This window comes from Microtus pennsylvanicus, chromosome 11, assembly GCF_037038515.1.
Source record: "Microtus pennsylvanicus isolate mMicPen1 chromosome 11, mMicPen1.hap1, whole genome shotgun sequence".
Lineage (NCBI taxonomy): Eukaryota > Metazoa > Chordata > Mammalia > Rodentia > Cricetidae > Microtus > Microtus pennsylvanicus.
The window spans coordinates 95,756,206-95,776,173 of record NC_134589.1 but is presented as its reverse complement, the minus strand read 5'-3'; the positions used below and the strand labels follow the sequence as shown (position 1 = coordinate 95,776,173).

General features: G+C 43.4%; 1 protein-coding gene across 40 annotated transcripts in view; it reads right to left on the bottom strand.

Moving 5' to 3' along the window:
• Rbfox1 (RNA binding fox-1 homolog 1) overlaps nucleotides 1-19,968 on the bottom strand; it is a 1,543,972-nt gene that overhangs the window by 320,144 nt on the left and 1,203,860 nt on the right. For 6 of the 40 annotated variants that reach the window (XM_075941961.1, XM_075941960.1, XM_075941977.1 and 3 more), the window contains exon 1: nucleotides 14,712-14,895. The exons of the other annotated variants lie outside the window; for them this stretch is intronic. In XM_075941961.1, coding sequence (XP_075798076.1) covers nucleotides 14,712-14,798 — 87 coding nt within the window. In that variant the 5' untranslated portion in view covers nucleotides 14,799-14,895. Of the gene's footprint in view, nucleotides 1-14,711; nucleotides 14,896-19,968 lie in introns of those variants that run through there. 40 annotated transcript variants of the gene reach the window in all.

The window sequence follows — 19,968 nt, the reverse complement described above, 5'->3', positions numbered from 1 at the left end:
CTGGTGTTCTCCTCCAGTCTCCACATGCACCTAAAAAGACACATGCTCACACACATAAAGAAAACAAAACATATGTTCTCTGTAACACTGCAGAACATGGCCTCTTAGGTGTCTCAACTTCACGGCTTTATTTACTGTCCTTGTTACCCCCAAGTCTACATTTCTTCTTCCACCTTAGGCCTACACAGCTTCTTTCTATTTGTTACTCTCTCTCCTGACCCCAGACTTAAGCCAGCTGACTCCTTCTTGTCATCGGGTCTAAGCTCAAATTTCTCCTTGAGTGATCTAAAATAATGTCCTCTGTCACTCCCGTGTAGTCTGTCTCATTTCCCTCACCGTGCTTTCCAGGCGCTGAACCTCCGCTTACTGCTTTTTCATAAAAGAATCAAAGGACTCACACCTAAACTCTAGTGCCCAACACAAACTGAAGGTAGTATCAACAAACATACAAAAGCCAAGCAACCGCACACTTCTGAGCTCTTAGAAGGTAGGGCAGACACCAACACCCACTTTAGATTGTGAGGGTAAGACAGAGAGAGAAATATGTTCACTGGTCAGCTGCTAGGTGTAGCAAACAGTCTTTAGATTTTAGGTGCACATTCTGACAAGGGCTGCCTGGTGGATCGCATCCAACTGCCCCTAGTGAGCGCAGTCCGTCACTTCCCTTCTTCCCATCTATAATTTGAAAATATTATACTTTTAGGACTTAAAGGCATTAGGATGGGGATTTTGATTTTAAGAGAAAAAGTAAAGTCATTCAAATTGAAAATCAATCTCCTGCCTTTAGATGTACTTGCGTGTGGTTTGTAAGAGAAACCCTTGGTCAGCAAGCAGTGAGGAGGGACAGAAAGGCAGTTGAGGGCTCTATCCGGCTTGGCCTCTGACCAGCAACCCGGTTGGCAGCCTGTTCTCTTGAGCAGGCTGGTTTTTAAAAGACTGAACACGTACTATCTAGAAGTCTGCTCTGTCCTTGCCTCTCTGATGGCTACAGGGTGTCTCTGTTCAATGGCCCTATTTCCTGGAGTGTAGGAAGTTGTAGCCATTGTCCTGGCTGGCGGGAGCCAAAGGACAGTCTCTCTGCATGTGATTCTCTGATCCCTAGGGGCTTTGCGTGGTTACTTATCTTTCTGACCATTTCCCGTAAGAGTAAAACCCTGCCATTTATTTATTTATTATTTATTATCTATTTACTTAAGAGGTCATCTACCCCACAGAGGCAAAGGACAAGGAAGGAGCCACATGGAGACAGGGGATTTTTTTTTCTGTGACCTACCACCCTAGTCACTACAGATCTAACAAAAGAGATATTTGTAAAGAATAAAACCATTAATTTTAATTCTTTACTGTATTCTGTCTTTTATTTTTGAGAGAGTCTCACTATGTTTTCCAGATTAGGCTTGAACTTGTTATATGTTCCAATCTTTCTTCAATTACCAGTCCTGCCTCTGCAAACCAAGCAGCAAAACATACAACAACAGATTAAAGAGGCCTTGAATTAGACAGGGAGGAGTTGAGAAGGGGCTAGAAAGGATACGGATACAGAACTCTTACATGAAACTCTCAGAGAATTTAATTGAAGACATAGTCATGGAACATTTTTTTAAAAAGGAAAAGCAAGTTGTTAGTAATATGTTTTTCTGTACGGAGAGGGCATGAGAAGGCAGTGGGCAGAAGTGAATGCCCAAGGAAAGACCAAGAGACACAGTAATTTTTAGTGGCTATGTCTGTGTGCCCATGGGATGTGCTTCTATGTTCTTTCTGTGTTGTGTACATGTTTTTACGTATTTCCTTTGTAGAGTTTTTAATGAAAATTCACCAAACTGATTTTACATATACATATATGCTCATATCTACACTAATATATCCCATATTAATTTTGTAGTAAGAAATGTAAACAACTTTGAAACTATTTTATTGAAAAGGACTTATGAAAAAGACCGCAAATTTAAACCAAATATTAATCTGACTTCTTGCTAAAATTGATGCCAAAACAATGCTTCCTCCTTACAGGCAGAGCATGGTGGGACCAGTATTATCCAGAATGGTTTTTCAGTGATGTCACAGGGTCAAGAGGAGGTCGCCTTCTACCCTCTAAGACATTGCAAAGGAGATAATTATTTGCAGGAATCTTCATCCTACTCCCGTTTCCTAGTATGGCTCAGCGGAGCTCCATGTGAACTCCTAGTACTGAAAGGTCAGAGACTGAGGAGCTCTGCATCTTGTAGCCATCAGATCCTATTCTGGAAAGTGGGAATTTGTTCTTGCTTTATAAAAGGACAGATGGAACCCTTGGCCTGGACAGACATCCTACTCCTGAGTCACAGTCCCATGTCTGGGGTTGCAGCTGTTCATCAAGACACCTAGGCTGGTGGTCACTGTGGCTGCATTCTTGTGCTGGAGGACTTCTCAGCTTTGCATTGGTGGATAACTATTAAGAAATATATTCCGGCATATTCTCCTAGGAATTGTGGGCTCCCAGGAGTAGTGCTTTCTGGTGTGACAATGGAAATCTACATCTAGACATTGTTACATGCTCCAGTAGTTTAAAAATTCAGCCCTGGATGAAAACCATTCCCGCGGGCAGATGTCCAGAAGGTCCCTGAGCCCTTTCTACCTCCTGTCTTAGCCGTGTTTTCATGTTACTTTCTTTTTCTTTTCAATTTAGGAGTTAGTGTGTACTCATTTGTTTAAACAATACATTTCAAAATACAGTAAAGCATCCACACCTCCACCACTGTACTTTTAACGCTAGCCAGACTTGAGTGGCTCTCTTTCTAAAAACATCGTCAAGAAACACTTTGGGATACTTTTCTTTGTTATGGTTTTTAGAAGCACTGCACTACTTTATAACACAGACTGACCTGGAACTCATTATGCAGTCCAGGAGGAATTTGAATTCATGGCTTTGCTGCCCCAGTACCCTCACCCTGATACCAGACTGATCATAGGCATGTGCCACCATACCGAGCTGTAAACAATCCATCTGTCCTCACTCAACCCACGGTAAAGTACGGATCTCGGCGCCTTCTGCCTCAGTCCTGAAGCTGATCACAGCATAAATGCTCAGTGAAGCAGGTGCTCCCAGGCCTTACGGGACCCTGAAAATATACCAGGCTGTGTCAGCAAAACAAGAAAGATGGCAAAAGAATGCTCTACACTTTGCTGAAAGAAGACAGAGACTTGACTGCATGTGTAACTGTACAGTCCTCACAAGGAGGTAGAGGGACCCACAAAATAGAGAGCTCAGCAAACTTGCATATTGTCCTTCCCCAGAAGGCAATAATATCCAGTGTCCCTTTGTGTGTGCATCTCTGGGCTCTCATATACAGACAGTAAAAGAAATGGACATGTAATTAGTCCAGCCTCCACTGTGATTTAGACAGATAAGAGTCTTGTATGTCTGAACTTACTCTCATGCTAGAGGCTTCTCATTGTATGTATTGTATGTATATGATGTAGATGGCTCCATCATATGCAGCTAGTGGGCACCCTAGTCACTCACAGCAGATAAGGAATCAGGTTGAGATGCTGATGCACCTGGGGTGATGGGCCATACCCTCAGTGTCTGCTGGGTCCCACGCTGATCCCAGGCCCTCTAACAAGCTACAGCAAGTTCCTTTACTAAGTCACAATTGGGAGCATCTGAACCAGGTATGAAAGAAAATTCTACTAGTAAACACCCTGAGCCCAAACCCAGACTTCTAGAAAATGCTACAAGCAAAGTAGAGAGCTGCTCTGAAGAGTGGGAAGCCTGGTTTATTAATATCTAGACAGTAACAGGTTGGTTATCATCCATGTCACATGTTACCAAAACCGCCCAGAGAGCATGTGCCTCCTTCTCTCCTGAACAAATGCACAGCTGTTGAAAGGATGAAGAAACACCAAGGCAGTAACAAAGAAAGGCACAGCTTGCAGGCTGTCCGTGGTCCCTGGAGTAACTGACATGTTTGATAGATTATGTGTGTTTAGGGGGAAACTCAAGGTGTATCTGCAGTAGGAGCAGACACTGATAACTGAAAAGACAGCCTTGTAAGCCAAGCTACAAGGGTCCCTTTCCCAGAAGTCCCCTCCTGGCTCTGCACCAACAGTGTGTGTCCTGTTGTGATGGGTCCCCCAGGAACCTGACTTCCCCCCGGGAACAAGCCTCCTGACAGCCAGTTGCAAGACTCAGGGAGGAAACCTGATAAGATATGACAGCAGAAAAGGACCGCATTAGCCTTCTACACAGCCATTCCCCTAAAGAGGGCGGGTAACACCTCCGCCACCGCTGCTCAGATTCCCTGGTGCCCAGAGCACAGGCCTGCGGAGCACAGTCTGCTACCACCTTATGCTTACTGGGAAATACAGTCAGTTCCCTTGACTGCCCCCTCTTCCCTTTGAAAAATATTTACATCTTAATTGGTTTGATTTCTGAGACAAGGTCTTGCAGATAGCCCAGGCTGGCTTGGAACCTGTGATCTTCCTGCCTCGTTCTCCTGAGTGCTGGGATTACAGGCAGTACCACATGCCTGGCTTCCCATTCCTCTTAAAAGTAAATCTTTACAGAAGGGTTCAAAGCAGAAGGAATACTTTAGAGAAAATCCAAATGGAGTGAGTAGCAGCCATTTCAGTAATATGGCAGAAATGAGAATAATGGTAATTTTATATCATATGTGAATTGCACATTATGCTACCATGAAATATCATATGCTAATGTTTATATAAAATTATATAATGACTATATGAATAATGCTCCAATGTGTATGTAACATTATACCATATGTATCTTGTATACTGATTACACATTACATAGTACATATGCATACAATGTGTATATGCATATGTATAAATAGAACAATAATGGGTAATTACTTCTACTCTTTTCTCAAACATTCTGCACATGTTAGTATTAGAAATGTGTTACCAAAACTCACTCTCTAGTGCTCAGGAACATCTCATGTTATCCCCATTCTACAGAGAAGGAGCTAGAAGCTGAGGCACCTTTTGTGTACTCATTGTAGGTGTGAGAAACTGCAGAGCAGAAGGGTTCTGGAACTTTCTAATGGAGGCAAAACTGACTTTTAATCAGGCAACCTGGCTCTAGGCATGTGCTCTGAGACACACACAGCACTGGCGGCCACACAGAGAACACTGGAAATAGTCACCATCAGGCCGTGACTAAAGGGTCACGTTGATGGCTCTGTAGAGCACTTGCTGTTAAACTTGGGAATATGTTTGAGCTTGGGCCAATTGCTAGGCTGTTTACAGACTATGTTTCTTCTAATCTACCAACCACTGGGGTAAAGCATGAGGAAAAGAACAGTTCAAATTCAAGGTATATGCACCCAAAGTCACACGGGTGCACCCTCTCAGTGGTGGAAACAGGAGAGGTTCAGCCCCCAGATCTGCACTGCCCTGCCTCCTCCTGGCCTGTTTGCCTAACTGAAACATGGTGCCTAGATAACATACGCCAGGTAAAACACCTCATACATGGCCCGGTACACAGTAATGCCTGAAATCAAGCAGCCACTGTTGATATAATTATGACTAAATGTGAAAAGCCCTGGGAGGCATCTTCCTCCAAGAAAATGACAGAAGTCTGAATTTATGGTGCCGTCTGCTCCAAGGGCAAATCCTTCACTCCTCTCTTAAACCTCAACAAAGCCGTTGCATTGTTGATCAACATGTTCCTGAGCCTAGCTTCCCATGAGAAAAGCAGTTACTGGGCCGGGATCCATGTAAACAATGCAGACAGCCAGGAGTTTGGTGCAGTGCCCACAATGGCAAGACACTTATCTACAGTCTGATTTCTAGAGGGGTAGGAGGTACCTTAATGCTGTAGTCCCACACCACACACACACACACACACACACACACACACACACACACACACTACCCAGTACCACTCTGCGCTCACCCATCCTCCCTGCCACCAGGCACTGACAGATGGGAGCTATTCTCATTATTTAACATTTATTAAGCGCCCACAGTGTGCCAGGAGTTTCACAGAACAGGGCTGTGGGTGGTCCCAAAGAGTCTGTCCCCAGAAGGCTGTAGCCACATGGAAGAGATGAGACGGGCCTCTCCTCTCCTCACTACAAAGGGCAGCCTCCACCCCTGCCACCCAGCACCAGTATGTTCTGCAGGAGAAAGTGGGAAAAGATGTGGTCTCATTGGTCTCTCCTGCATAATCGCCGTGACCTCTCCTGTATAATCACTGTCTAGAAGTTTCAGCAATCCAGGCCATCGCTCAGCAGTGGGAAGGGGCCAGTGAGTTTCATGTATGACAAGCAAGAGTGAATAAGGGTCTTCATAACTTCCAAGAAGGTAAGGTTGGTGGGCTTCACAGCACACAGGTGAAACGCCTCATATGTGGCCTGAATGCTGAAATCTAAGACCTGCTCTTGGGATAATTATGATTCAGTGTGAAATCCAGCCACAGAAGGCACTTCATTTTTTCAAGACAGGTTTCTCTTTATTGCTTTGGAGACAATCCTAGAAGTAGCTCTTGTAGACCAGGCTGGCTTTGAACTCACAGATATCTGCCTGCCTCTGCCTCCTGAGGACTGGGATTAAAGGCATGTGCCACCACTGCCTGGCCAGGAGGCACTTTCCTGGGGAAAAAAAAAACCAACCAACTAACTAAGCAAAAAAGACAAAAGGGAAACAGCCCATCGTCTCAGCAGAGGGATCAGGAATTAAAGGTCCTTCTGGCCTCAGGCAGCTTCTGTCCCACTTGGACTACAAAAAACCGTCTTAATTCTACCACAGATGTTGGCTCCATGGCCATCCACTCAGCTCTTCTCCGTGGTACTCTATGACTGAACCCCTATGCTGTCCAGCTACCCTGAAAGGAACCTCCTCAGAGAGTGGCAACAGAGAGATGCAGCTGTGTCCTTCACCCCATCTAGAAGGTTTTCATCCACAAACATGATAGTGCAGACTATTGGGAAAAAACCAGACCTAGCAGGACAACGGTCAGTTCACTATTCTGCATGGCATTCCCACCAGAGTCTCACGACCATCTGTAAGGGAGATGTGGCCTCCCACTTTCAAAATGAGACAGGAGTGACAGTCACACAGAGCTCTACAGCTGACTAGAACGGACTGGGTCAAAAGTCCAGTCCTAGGCATGGCAACTTGTCTTCTTAAAACCTCCATGACTATCACACAAAGCCTCTCAGAAGGGTCACTTCTGCACTCCCAATCCTGGCAAAGGCCTTGGGAAACTGTGTATCTTGGCAGTGCTCCCATTTTACAGATAAGAAAACAGAGGCTTATAGAAGTTAAGTTTATATAGAGTTACACACAGAGGGCCACCACATACTTAACTTTTGCCTGTACGAATGTTGTTTTCCTTTTATACAACTGAAAAGAAACAGATCTTAGCAGTGCATCACTGAGAGCAGGAAGGGAAAGTTTGGAGGAATTGTGAACAGGACACAAGGCTAGCCTCAGAGCTGGCCACACCTCTATCACACCCCTCTCTTCACTCTCTTCATCATCTTCCCATGTCAAAAATAGTCAAACAGAAACTACAAAAACCTATGCTTTCTGGAGTACCAGAATTGTTGTCCCTCAGAAAGAATGAACAGATTCCTGAGATTGTCATCAAACCTGACTTCATGCCCAGCTATGGTAAAGATGTCATGAATTAGTTGAAGCTAGGGACTAGGGACTTGAGGAACCTATAGCCAAGCTGTTGTATTGATTTCCCAATTAACTAGCCATAAGGAGGCTCTCCAGATGACCCCTGAGGACAGATGTTCCACCCAATCATCTCAGTGTCTTCAGAGCTTAAAAGAGATTCCAATGTAGAACCCATAATCAATAAATAGCATCTATGAATGAGCTATATGGAGCCTCTGCCTTCAGCTTTTAAAAGCCCAGAGTGCTCATTCTGAAAGTGCCTAATGCTGAAGACAATAGTTCCAGCTCCCTGAAAAGGTCTGAGCATGGAGTTCCATGTCTGCAGCTACTTTAAAGGCTCAGCCGTTAATAAAGTAGACATACTGGCTTCTTGCACTCTGGGATGTACACGTGATAGGTCTATCTTTGGATGGGAGAGAAACACAAATAGGGGTAAGCATCCCCATCATAAATCAACCAGGCAAAGCACTTACCCGGAACAGGGAAGAGGTGCCTCACTGCCAAGGGCTGAATTGCTACACTCAGATTTATATCAACTTGAAAGTAAAATCCACAGGCCACAGCTCTTCCAACTCTCCTCAGACTGCACAACATATAAAAAGCATACTTGCTGACATAGCATGCCTTTGAAATGATCAAAACGATAGATGGCCGCTGCGGAAACACATCCTCTTTATAGGATGGATATTAATCACAAAGATTGACAGAGTTTCTTTAATATTTTAATTTTTTAAGTATATTTCTATGAACCAGGACATGGAACACCACTAGAATCTCTAAGTGCCTTGGAATGATGGAAAATTTAGAATATTTCAGATTCTATCACTAAGAGGTTTTTCTTTGTTTCCTGTACGTAGAGATTTCCTTCTGTAGTTAGGAATAGAACCGGGTGTATGCTTGAGACTATCACAGATAAAGGCTGGAGAGGTAGCTTGGTTAATAAGCAGTCTTCTGTGTAAGTATGAGAGCTCGGATTCAGATCTCTAACACCCACATGAAATCTGGCCATCACCAGCACTGGAGTGGAGATATGGTAAAAGGGGGACCCATGAAGTCTATTAGTTAACAGCCTAGCTGAACTGAGAGCTCCAGTTTCGGCCCCCCGGGATCAAAAACAAGGTAGAGACTGATCAAGTGAGATACCTGAACGTAATCTCTAACCCACGCAGGCACATGCACCTGCATACATATACACAAGTATATGTACACAAATATATCTTTCAGAGGATAGCATTTACACCTATATTACAGCATATTACTATATTAGACACATATATCTTTGGGCAAATACTATATATTGATTTAAGCATGGCTAATATAAAGAATAAGAGTTACATCTTCTGAGATCATTTTAGCTGGATTGTTAGGGTGGTGGGTGTCCTAGGGTTTTCCTGACTTGCCTAGATTATAAGATTCTTAGTGTGAAAGAGTGGGAGTGGCCACAGATACACTCTCACCAGTCTAGGTGAGAAGATGCTGGGGAAAGCAGATGGATCCGACCATTAACAGGGAAGCTGGTAGGCTCAAACAATGGAACATGTGCCCCATGAGTGTGGGCTACTCAGTCTCCAGATCACAACCCCACCTCTTTATCCTGGGAATGAAGCACTCCCTATGCAGGGAGAAGGGTCATGTTCGAGTGTGAGAGCTTTCATTATTATTCTTGCTGATGCAGAGAATCTGGGCTTTGCCTATCCTGCATTCATTGGCTCACAGTTTCCTAGCAGGTCCTGCATTCCCAGGTCACTCAGTTCAGATGTGGATGAATACAGACTGTAGCAACAGTCAGGGATGCTAAACCCTGGAATTTCTGCTGGGACAGATGAGGAAGAAAGACTCTAAAATGGGGGAGGATGCACATCTGGACATCTTGCCAATCAACTTTGTCTCTGTGTGGCAATGACATGCCACTGGATTTAATGGCCAACTTTGTTACCCTTAAGGTGGCCTTCCATTTGACCCCTGAAGACAGACGTTGCACCCTTTTACCTCCGTGTCTGCAGATTAGGGGAGATTGAGTAGAGGTAACCCCTGTGGACAGCAAAGAGGTTCTCTGTTTTTTATCTGAGCTCCTGGATCCAACAAAACCAGAAACTATTCCTTCAAACAAAGAAAATGTAGACTTTTATTCCTTACAGATAAAGAGTACTTATTAAGTACACACATTGTCTCTTTCTCTCATTAGAATGCATCATGTGTGTATATTTGTGTGTGTGAGAGAGTGTACATAAGATCCCTTCTTTCCCATATAATATAATCTATGCTCCTTATACTTCTGTGCTTCCTTACCACCTGCTCTTGGTTCTCAGGCCTGCACATTACAGATAATCAATAAATAAAATAGATTATGAACTATACCAAAGGCAGAAGAGAATACTGCCAGTTCGCTCTTTCAGGTTTGATGCACTAACTGAGAAAAACTGAGGCATGGTGAGGATAACTGACAAGCCCAAGGCCACCCGCTTAGGATATGCCAAAGTTAATTTATCAATCTGGACCCCACTTGACTCCAAATTCTCCTTGCCACCTTTCTTACTGTTTAATTTAGTTCACTGTTGACATGGCCTCATTGGCAGTACAAAAAAGTCACTCAGTGACTAAGATGGAGTGGCCACCAAGTAAATGACACCACCAGCATTTATATCAGGTATCCGCTCTGATGTCTTTCCCAACCAACAGACTCCCTAAACAGGCAGATCACATCATGGGGCAGAAATACCACAGAGAAGAGAAAATGGCTACTCCAACCATGAAATTAAAGGAGTCCTTTCTAAGACCAATCAGAAACATATGCAAATGATATGCAAGATCTCCATCCTTTCCTAGAGGGTAGGCAGGCTCTTCTCCCACTACTGGAACAAACCAACCTTTCTGTCATTTCCAGTAGCACCACAGAAAGGATAGAGAATTCCTGTAGAACCCACTGCCAAAACAAGGAGGCTGATGTCTCCTTCAGAATTCACGGAGCCTAGGGTTTGTGTACACAGCAGAGAGACGTGATGCAGCAATTTTCGGTACCACAGAGCTATGAGGAGTGTATAGGTGTAGGAGGTCACCAGGGTTTGAAGAAATTACTATTTCAGAGGTAAATATGGCAGTGAGTGAAAGGCACTCAACCGTTGATCATTTGCCTTGTAAATCCACAGGAAGGTGTTATGGAACTCATTTCTCCATGGACAAACAGACTCGCTGTAAGGGAGACTCTTTTCTGAGGCTCCTCCCAGCTCCTTTGACCTGTGTCATCTCCTTTTGGAATCCAAACACCATCACATTTCACAGAGCTAAGAAGATGGCAAAATTCCTGAAGGCGATCTCTCAGTGTGACAAATTCACTGGTGAGTGCCAATTGGTGTTTACCCAGCCCCAGTCCTGTGTCCTCCTTTGGAACTGTCCACTTTCCCTTTTCCTCTTTCCATCGCTCTCCGGTGTTTGCCCAGATCGCAGTTTACCTGCTCTGCAGTCTTTCTTTCAAACTCTACTAAATGCCGTCCTGATGATGCCTTCTGAATCCATTTAATTTTTTTTTTAAATAAAGCAAAGAACCCAAGAAAGAAAACCTTGGGTTGGCACTGTATTTTCTTTAAAGACTGTATTCATGCTTTTCTGTACTAAGAGACAACCAATATTGTGTGATGTTGTGTGTTGGCATAGAATCATCCTATATGCTGATGGGTTTCAGGCACTTTCATTCCAGTGTGTGATGCATTTTGATTAAATCTACTCACTCAACACTCCCTTTTCTTCTCCTTCTGTTAGTATTCCTTTTTCCCTAGTTTCATTACTATTTTCATGGCATATTCATGAGTACATGTATGTATATATGATTTTATGCATACATGCATGCATACATATAACACATATAAATATGATCTAGGAGCCGCATTTTTATCTTTCTGATTCCTTCATATTTTGTTTTTAATCTCCAGTTCCATTCATTTTCCTGCAAATGAAAGATATCATTTTAGAAGCCATCATCTTCGAGTCTGAAGAGGAAGGCTGCTTAGTCATACGTGCAGGCAAGTATGTACAACAGGGTTGCAGATCTAGACTTGTTGCACAAAGCCAGGAAAAACTAAACTCAAACAGTGAACAGCCATACAGATGAGTTATGAAGCCATGTTCTAATTTGACAATTTGGTGTTGTGTGAGCAAGGCCAGTGGCTTAAGCAAATCCTGCTGGCAGGGCCTGGACTCAAGAATGACAGTGACAATGGACTTGACTTCCTCTGACAGCAGTGGTGACTCAAGAAGAACTAGGAAGAGGCCCCAAGGAAGATGCCTTTGTTCTTCATCCAAACCCACCGAGACTGGGTTCTATCCTGAGGGTGAGTCATAGTCGTCTCAGAAGTGCCACAATTGTCTATGGTGCGCACCTTGTGTTTTTTTCTGCATCCTTTTGACTTCTTACCACCCATAAAATAATTCAACCTGGATTAATATACATATCCACAACCAATCCATTATTATCCATGTACTTAGATGAAGAAAACAAAACAACAACAGCCAAACAACCATATTTGTCTTATTTGTTTGTATACTTAGTAGGTTTAGACATGTTCATGGAATACAATACGGTAGACACAGGCTTCAGTGAGGAGTGAAGACAGGGTCGGTGTTAACTCTGGGACTGACATTAAATAAGAGGTCATGGGAGTGACTTTATTAGAACGGAGAGGACACCCTGTATACACTATCTGCAGTGTGAGTCAGGCCCTCTCTTAAAACCTGAATATGAAAACTACTTTTCCTTTAATAAAATTCCTGAACAAAAATTGGGCCATGCTGGTCTGAATTTCAGTTGTCACAGAGAACAATACAAAAAAGTATATCTTGGCCATAAAGTTGGAAAGACTGTAGCTCAGATAGCCAACCAGTGGCCCTTCCACATAACTAGGATGCCATCTCCAAATCTCCAAACACAAGGAAGGAGATCCTAGCAAGAAAGGATATATATCCTTACCATTTTGTAGTCTTGCTGACATCAGTAAGTTGCTAAAGAAACTTCATTTTCCTGTGGAAGGGTCGTTACTCTTGACTTGGGGTGAAACTCTCCAAGCCAAGTGCCAAAGGAACTGGCACAAGAAGCATTAGCTAAAAGGTGAGTGGGTGCTAGAATTTTCTACCCTTTTGTATCACACCTCATCCTTCCCTGGGAAACACTATTGCAAAGGGAGAGATTTTAGTTTCTTTGAGCCAGCAGCAGGGCTAAGACCTTCATGTACACAGACTTTCAGTGCTTTCTGTGAGCAAGAGTGTGGAAGGATAAAGGGGGTTCCAGCAGCTCATCAAAGGCTCCTCACTAAACCATCAGAATGACTGCTGGGTCACGAGTTCAGAAGTTTCATTTGGGGAAACAAATGAAAATAGACCAGGTCAACATTTGCAAGTAAAATAACGTGTTCTCTCCCGAACTAACCAGTTATGTTTCTGGAACATTCTGCCAAAGAGGAAGAAATAGGGCCCTCCGAACTTCGCAGTGGCGCTGGCATCTTCTCATCTATCATTGGGGTAATACGTTCAGAGTGGCATTTTGTAATGACAGAAACATCCCAGCAAATCGATAGTTATTTAATTCCCAACGAGCTCTCGAGTCCATTAAACCTGATTACATTCACCCGTTTCTGTGGGTGCCGTTATTCTCCTGCGCCAGCACTTCATCTATAACAGGAACTTATGAGAACTTTCAAAAGCAATTTTAGCATCAATCAGCACCGAGCGAAATGAGCGATTTGCTTGTAATTATTTATTGGATGGGGTAGCAGAGGGGCAGACACAACTCCAGCCTTTGACCTTCACCCCGAATTTCTAACAGAAGCAAAACGAACTGTACGCTGCTTTACCGTCAAGGCCCTGGTTTCATATTTCATCCAGCCACAGATGAAAAGTCCCTTTCTCATCGTTAGGTCCGTTCTCCACCAGACCTATTTACCCACGACACAGAAGCATAGCGACACAGCACACATGCAGGATAACTGGCAGTTCTAGACCTATCTGGACTGACTGCCATCGAATAGATCCCACCACCCAGATTCTGACAGTTAGCAAAGGGTAACAGTCACATTCTCAGAACGAGAATAGTGTCTGTTCAGGCTACCCCTCAGAAATTGTAATTAAAGAATTATAGTTTAGTAGAACTCTCAAACATGGAGCACTGGGGGTGGGGCCACAAGAGGAAAGCTGGCATGTTGTACTGCATATATTTAATTTTCCTTTCCCATGGAAAGGAGATTTAGAATTTATTACCAAGGACTGGTTATTCTAAAAAAAAAAAAAAAAAGCAACAAATAGCCACTTGCTTCCTACAATGACCCACTTCTACCACGAGTGGGTTGGCTTTCCAGAGAATTGCAGGCATACACCCAGAAGCGATGGTTTTGAATTACAGCACAGAGGTACAATAAGGCAAAGAAATAGGTCCTTATTTTTTGCTAGCATGTGACTCTCTCTGTACAGAGAATAAAAGCCTTAGAAGTCAAAGCAATGGGCCTCTCACCTTCTCTCTTGCTACCGAGAAGGCAAACAATTGATATGCAATTTCCAGAATAGCCTCTAAATGTCCTAAAGAAACCATTCTCAGTGTTCCTTCTTGCTCACGGGTCACTTCTCAGGTTTGGAAGGGGTTGGTGGGCTTCTCTGCAAACACTCCACCCATGTGGCATATCCTCAGCATACTTCCTGTCCTTCTCTCCTGGGTTAAAGCCTTTAAGCAAGCCATCTCATGATAAGTTACTGTGTCTCATGATCTGTTCTGGGAGACAGAGTCCCTCTGAAAGCTGGGGAAGAGAGCAAATCTTTTGCCCCCTGGTCAACCTCCCGAAGCAGAGGCATGAATGTTAAACAGCACCCAGATCAATACAAGCAAATACAGCTCAACTACACCATTTATTCATCCATGAGAGATGTCAATAGCCAGATTAAGGTGATCCATCTTTTTGATTTCCTACTGTCTTTCCTCTGACTACACAAGGGCTTCCCCCCCCCTTCCTGTATTAAAAGTGTTTGCTTTCTCAACCATAAAAATTCCAATTATTACTCGGAGCATTGTGGAGTTAAGTTGCTTGCTGGCAAAGGCCATGAATTACCTGCATCAGTCCTGGGAAGTAGGGGGCAGCAGGCACAATCATGGGCACTCCATAAGAATGCAGAAGGACTCCTTGCGACGCCAACATGCTTTAAGTGGAGGCTTTATTCCCTCCAAGGCTGAACACATCAATAGAGAGTCAGAGGGGGAAAATCTATAGACCCAACTTCTTCTCAACTACAAAGACGAGAGCCAAATCACTTCTGTCAGGAGCCAAGTGCTCATCCACAGGCGGCAGAGAGGGGAAAGGAAGGAAAACCTGCATCAGCAACTCTTCATGTGAAAGTTTTCTTCCCAGACAAGGAAGGGACGCGGCAGCTGCAGGGTCGGAGCTACCAAAATGGAAGGAGCTATTTTGGGAACAGCTCGCCCAACATGACTAACCAAATACTCTCCATTAATTTAGTTCTCAGACAGAGGGAGATGGAGTGACGGGGATTCGGGTGAGGATAGAAGCATTTGTCCTGAGGAACTGGGCCAAACTGCAAGGGGCTGGGTGTACTGGAGATTTTTAGAGAGAATAAAGAGTGGGGATATATACGGTTACATGACAATCTGCTTGGAGAACTTAGCTCTTCACCCACCTAAATGATCAACTCGGCCCCTAGATTTAAGTTCTACGTTGCAATTGCTTGCCATGTAAACTTATGTATCGCCACACACGCATGAGGACACAAATTTGGATCTCCAGCAGTGATGTAAGAAGCTGGGTCATAGGGCACATGTCTGTATTTCCAGAGCTGGGAAAATGGGGTTAGGAGCATCCTAGGTCTCAACTGGCTAGTCAGGATAACCAAACTGAAAACTCCAGGTTCAGTGGTTTAGTGAGAGACCCTCTCTCAAGAGATAAATAGAAAGCAAAAGCAATAAAGGAAGATACCTGGAAGTCACCCTCTGGCCACTACACATACATTTGTACACTTACACGCACCCCCCCACAGATATGTAAAAAGGCAAAACAAACAAAAACATTCAAATCTATCAGGCTCACATAGGCAGAAGATCAAAATTATTTAAGAAGAATCCAAATATGGGAGCAACCATCTATAGTTCTAGAACTAAGATGTGAACACAGGGAAATCAGCCTAGCTGCATAGCAAGCTCAAGGCCAGCCTGGGCTACATGAGACTATCTCAAAATATTGATGATGATGATGATGATGATGATGATGATGATGATGATGATGATCTAAGAAAAACATTCATTCACTTTTCCTCTCTTCTACGCCAGACTTCAGTGAGAAGGGGCAATTCATAAGTAAAATAATAGCAGCTGAAATCTGAGTAAATTTATTTTGTGGGTTATGGCATGTTATTTCCAAACCTCTGAAGCAGGGCCTAATCTCAGACCCAGGAAACAAAGTGGTAACTGAAGGGAATCCAGGCTCACCCTAGGCAGCTGCTTTGCAACCTGTAAGAGGCAGTGTTGAACTTGAAACACCTCAAACACATGCATTAGTAAGGTGACATTGCACTGTGATGTGCAGTCTAGAAACATGTCAGGTAGCAGTCAAAGCTATACTGGGGCCACAGAGCAGGCGCAGGCTTGCTAGTGCAATTTCATCTGTAAGGGATTTCACATTGCTGGTATGTTTGTCTTCCAACTGTGACACATGAATATAGACAATATTAAAGAAAGATGGCACCCCTCTTTCAAAAATGAAAAAAGATGTTAAGAAATCCCCAAACTGGGAGCTGAGGAGGCATTACTTGGTACAGCAGTTGCTATGGGATTCAGTGAAGTTGAATTGTGGTGACTGGGGTGTCCTTTTCCTGGCTGCACAATCTTGAACAACTTCATTTGCCTCCTAGACTCCAGTTCCATTTGGGCATGTAACAGTGACGTGAAGTCTTGTCAACTTCCTGCGGTGTGCAATAGAGGTAACTGGTTGCCATGGTTTCTGATCTTCCCTTCACGGTTGGTATTGACCCATCTTTGACTTCAGACTTGAAGGCTCAGATGATAAACTGTCATTTTTCCAGTTTTCATACCAGAAAAGATGTGTGCATATTTAGTGCTCTTCATAGTAACATGAAGTTCTGATGAGGTGAGGGCTGCAGACAACTGAAGATTGCGTTGACGGGGTTGGCAGGTAACACAAAGGGTGAACTTGCTGAGTAAGTGTGAAGACTTGTGTTCAGATACCCAAGACCTATACAAGCATAGTAGTGCTAGCACTCAGGAGGCATAGGCAGGAGGATCCCTGGAACTCATGACCCTGGTCTTGATGAATCTGTGAGATCCATATGCAGTGAGAGACAGTGTCTCAAAAGCAAAAAAGGAAGTTACCAGACATTGACTTTGGGATGTGTGCGTGCGTGCGCGTGCACTTGTACACACACACACACACAAAGTCACCTTCAAATCAGACCTCCCCTTGCCACGAACCACTTCTCTCTCTAAACAGGATGCACAATATAGATTTTTGTCAAAATGATGAGCACGAGAGCTCCAAACAGCACCACACATATTCAACTATTGGCTTTCTCTAAGCCCAATGCCAATTCTTCCACTTTTAGATAGCCAAGGTGTTTTTACACTACACTAATTTTAGTTGCTTGATTTAGCTACATAATTACATTTCTAGATAACGACAGCAGACAGGGTTTGGCAGAGAATTCAATTATTTAAGGCTGGATTTTTGGCCATCTTGACAAGGTTTCTCTGTAATTGATTCTCATGCATTGGAGTGGCCGTGTTGTGCAATCCTGAATGCTCCTGGAACAGCTGCACACTGACCCATCCTATGCCACTGCCTGATACCGATTCTAACTTTAGCTTCTGACCATGACTTTCACAACCACATTTCTGAGAAGTTACCAGCAAGGACAGACACATGGCCAGGAGATGGGTATATTTTCTAGTTGACTTCCTTTTGGCAGACATGGAATAGAGGCACTCCTCAGTGCCGAGGGAAGGTCCCAGGCACACTGAATTTTGGCTCTTTGGCGTTATGCAGTTCAGAGGCTGTGGCAGTGGGAGGCAGGACACACAACTTAGCGGTTAAGGGGAGACACTGACATATTTGCATCTTGGTTTCGCAGGTGTAGAAGCGACTAAGGGCAAACTTGTGGGGGTGCTTGGGAAACTGGAGAGTTGCATAAATGTAACAGATGAGCAAAACTGGTGCTGGAGAGATTGCTCAGCAGTTCAGAGCACTTGTTCAACAGAAGACCCAGGGGAGGTTCTCTGCACCTGCAGAGCGGCTCACGATGATCCCCAGTTTCCGTTAAAGAGGATCGGAGGGCCTCTTCTGGCCTCGGGAGCCCAAACATGCCCATGATGCAATACATGCAGGCAAATGCGCCCCCAAATAAAACAAAATAAATAAACAGATGTAGTGGCTCATCTTATCGCAAAAGTATACACACAATTTTATTGAAGAACCTGATGATTCAAGTTAAACTGAAATGGGAATGTGTCATATATGGACATAGTGACCTATACCTACAGATTGTACATAGATATTTTCTTTCTCCATTTTCAAAGAAACTGTGATATAAATGTTTGCTTGTCTATTTAGTCTCTTCCTTCTTCTGTCTAAAACAAAAGGCTAGGTTTTTGTTTTGTTTTGTTTGGTAGGGGATTCTCTTTAGTTTCCTGGCTAGGAAAATTAGCATCAAATGAGAGGTCCAAGACTAACCTCCTGCCAGCCTTTGTGGGTTGCACATGCAATTCTTGTCTATCCTGACCACCCCAGACCTGACCACAGTGACTCCCATTTCCTCTGATTCTAGCTCCATTTATATATTACTATCTTGTATGATCACAGTCACTACATGCTCTAAGCCCAACACTGACTACTATGAATGTGCATGAATGATGAATGACTATTTAAATGGACTAAATGAAAGGTTTTTTTCCTAACAACTGCTTAATTTTCCCGAGCAGAATACAGCTTATATTTGTCTCTAGGATTTTTTCTTTTTTGGTTCATTTATTAGAAGTTGTGCTACATATTATGAAGTTCCACATTCTCCAGGGGCTGGTATAGACACCTTGGGGTACGTGTTCTGTATTCAACATGCAATATTAAGCTCATGATATATTTTGGGAGCATAATCATGAAAACAGGCAAAGAAATAACAAGATGCAGGAAGAAGTGATGCCAATAGCGGCTAGAAGCACAGACAACTGCCCCAAATACCTTGCACTCAAACTGAAGGTCCTCATAGTGTTGACTGTCCTAAGCCTCCCTGAATATTAATTATAAAATATAATGAATACATGTTTTTGCTGTGGTGTATCTTGTTTTCTCAGTTGCAGTCATTCAACACCTGGCTATTTTAGCACATGAAGACATCCACTGAGAAGTGGAAATGAATGACTGTGGTCAGCTTTCAATACAACTTAAATAATAGGTATTGAAGTGTATATATCTTAAGGTTTTCATGGTGCATGGAATATTTTTCTACCTTAAATTCTTTCAGCCACTTACAATGGGCAAGGCATGATGGCCATGGTGGTGCCCAACAGTAACTTCAGAAATGGGGAAATATTTCAAGAGGATTATAATTTCAAAGTCATTTTCAGGGAGCAGAAGAGGTGAAAGTGGGAAGAGGAAGGAGGCAGGTGGAGAGAGAGGGGGGAAGAGAGTGATTCTATTTCAAAATAAAGAAAATTGGGGGGGGGGAGCTAGGTACGGAGGCGTACACCGTTAATCCCAGTACTCAGAAACCTTAGGCAAGTGGATGTGAGTTTTATGTCAGTCTGGTCTACAAAGCAGGCTCCAGGACAGCCAGGGCTACATGAATAAACTGTCCTATGGAAAAGATAAGAGAAAAAAAAGAAAAGAAAAGAAAAGGTAGAAACTTTAAGGTAGAAGAAGCATTCTTGGATGGATAAATGATACAAATATAAAAAAAAAGTGCTGACAGGCTGGGATCCAATATTTGCAGACTCTTGGTATACATTTTACTAGAGAAGCCAGGCCTTGATACCTACACATCCAAAGGTTCCTATGGTCCTTTCTGCTTCTAGAATCATTTTTTTCTCATGGCTATCTGGTCTTCCTGTGTCCGCGATGTCTATCAAAGATATTCTTGTGCCTAGCAAGTGATACTTGGATCTTAGCCTTTCTCCTAGAAACCTCATCCATCGCTCTCTCCCTTCCATGATGATTAGCTGCTAACCCCAACCCCTAGGTTAAATAAATTCTCTGTTTGTTAGCTACTGTGCCTCTTTCCCCAGACCTTAAGGATCAATATCAGCCTCTTCTTCTGCCACAAACCCCATCTGAGTTACAAACATCCACACGT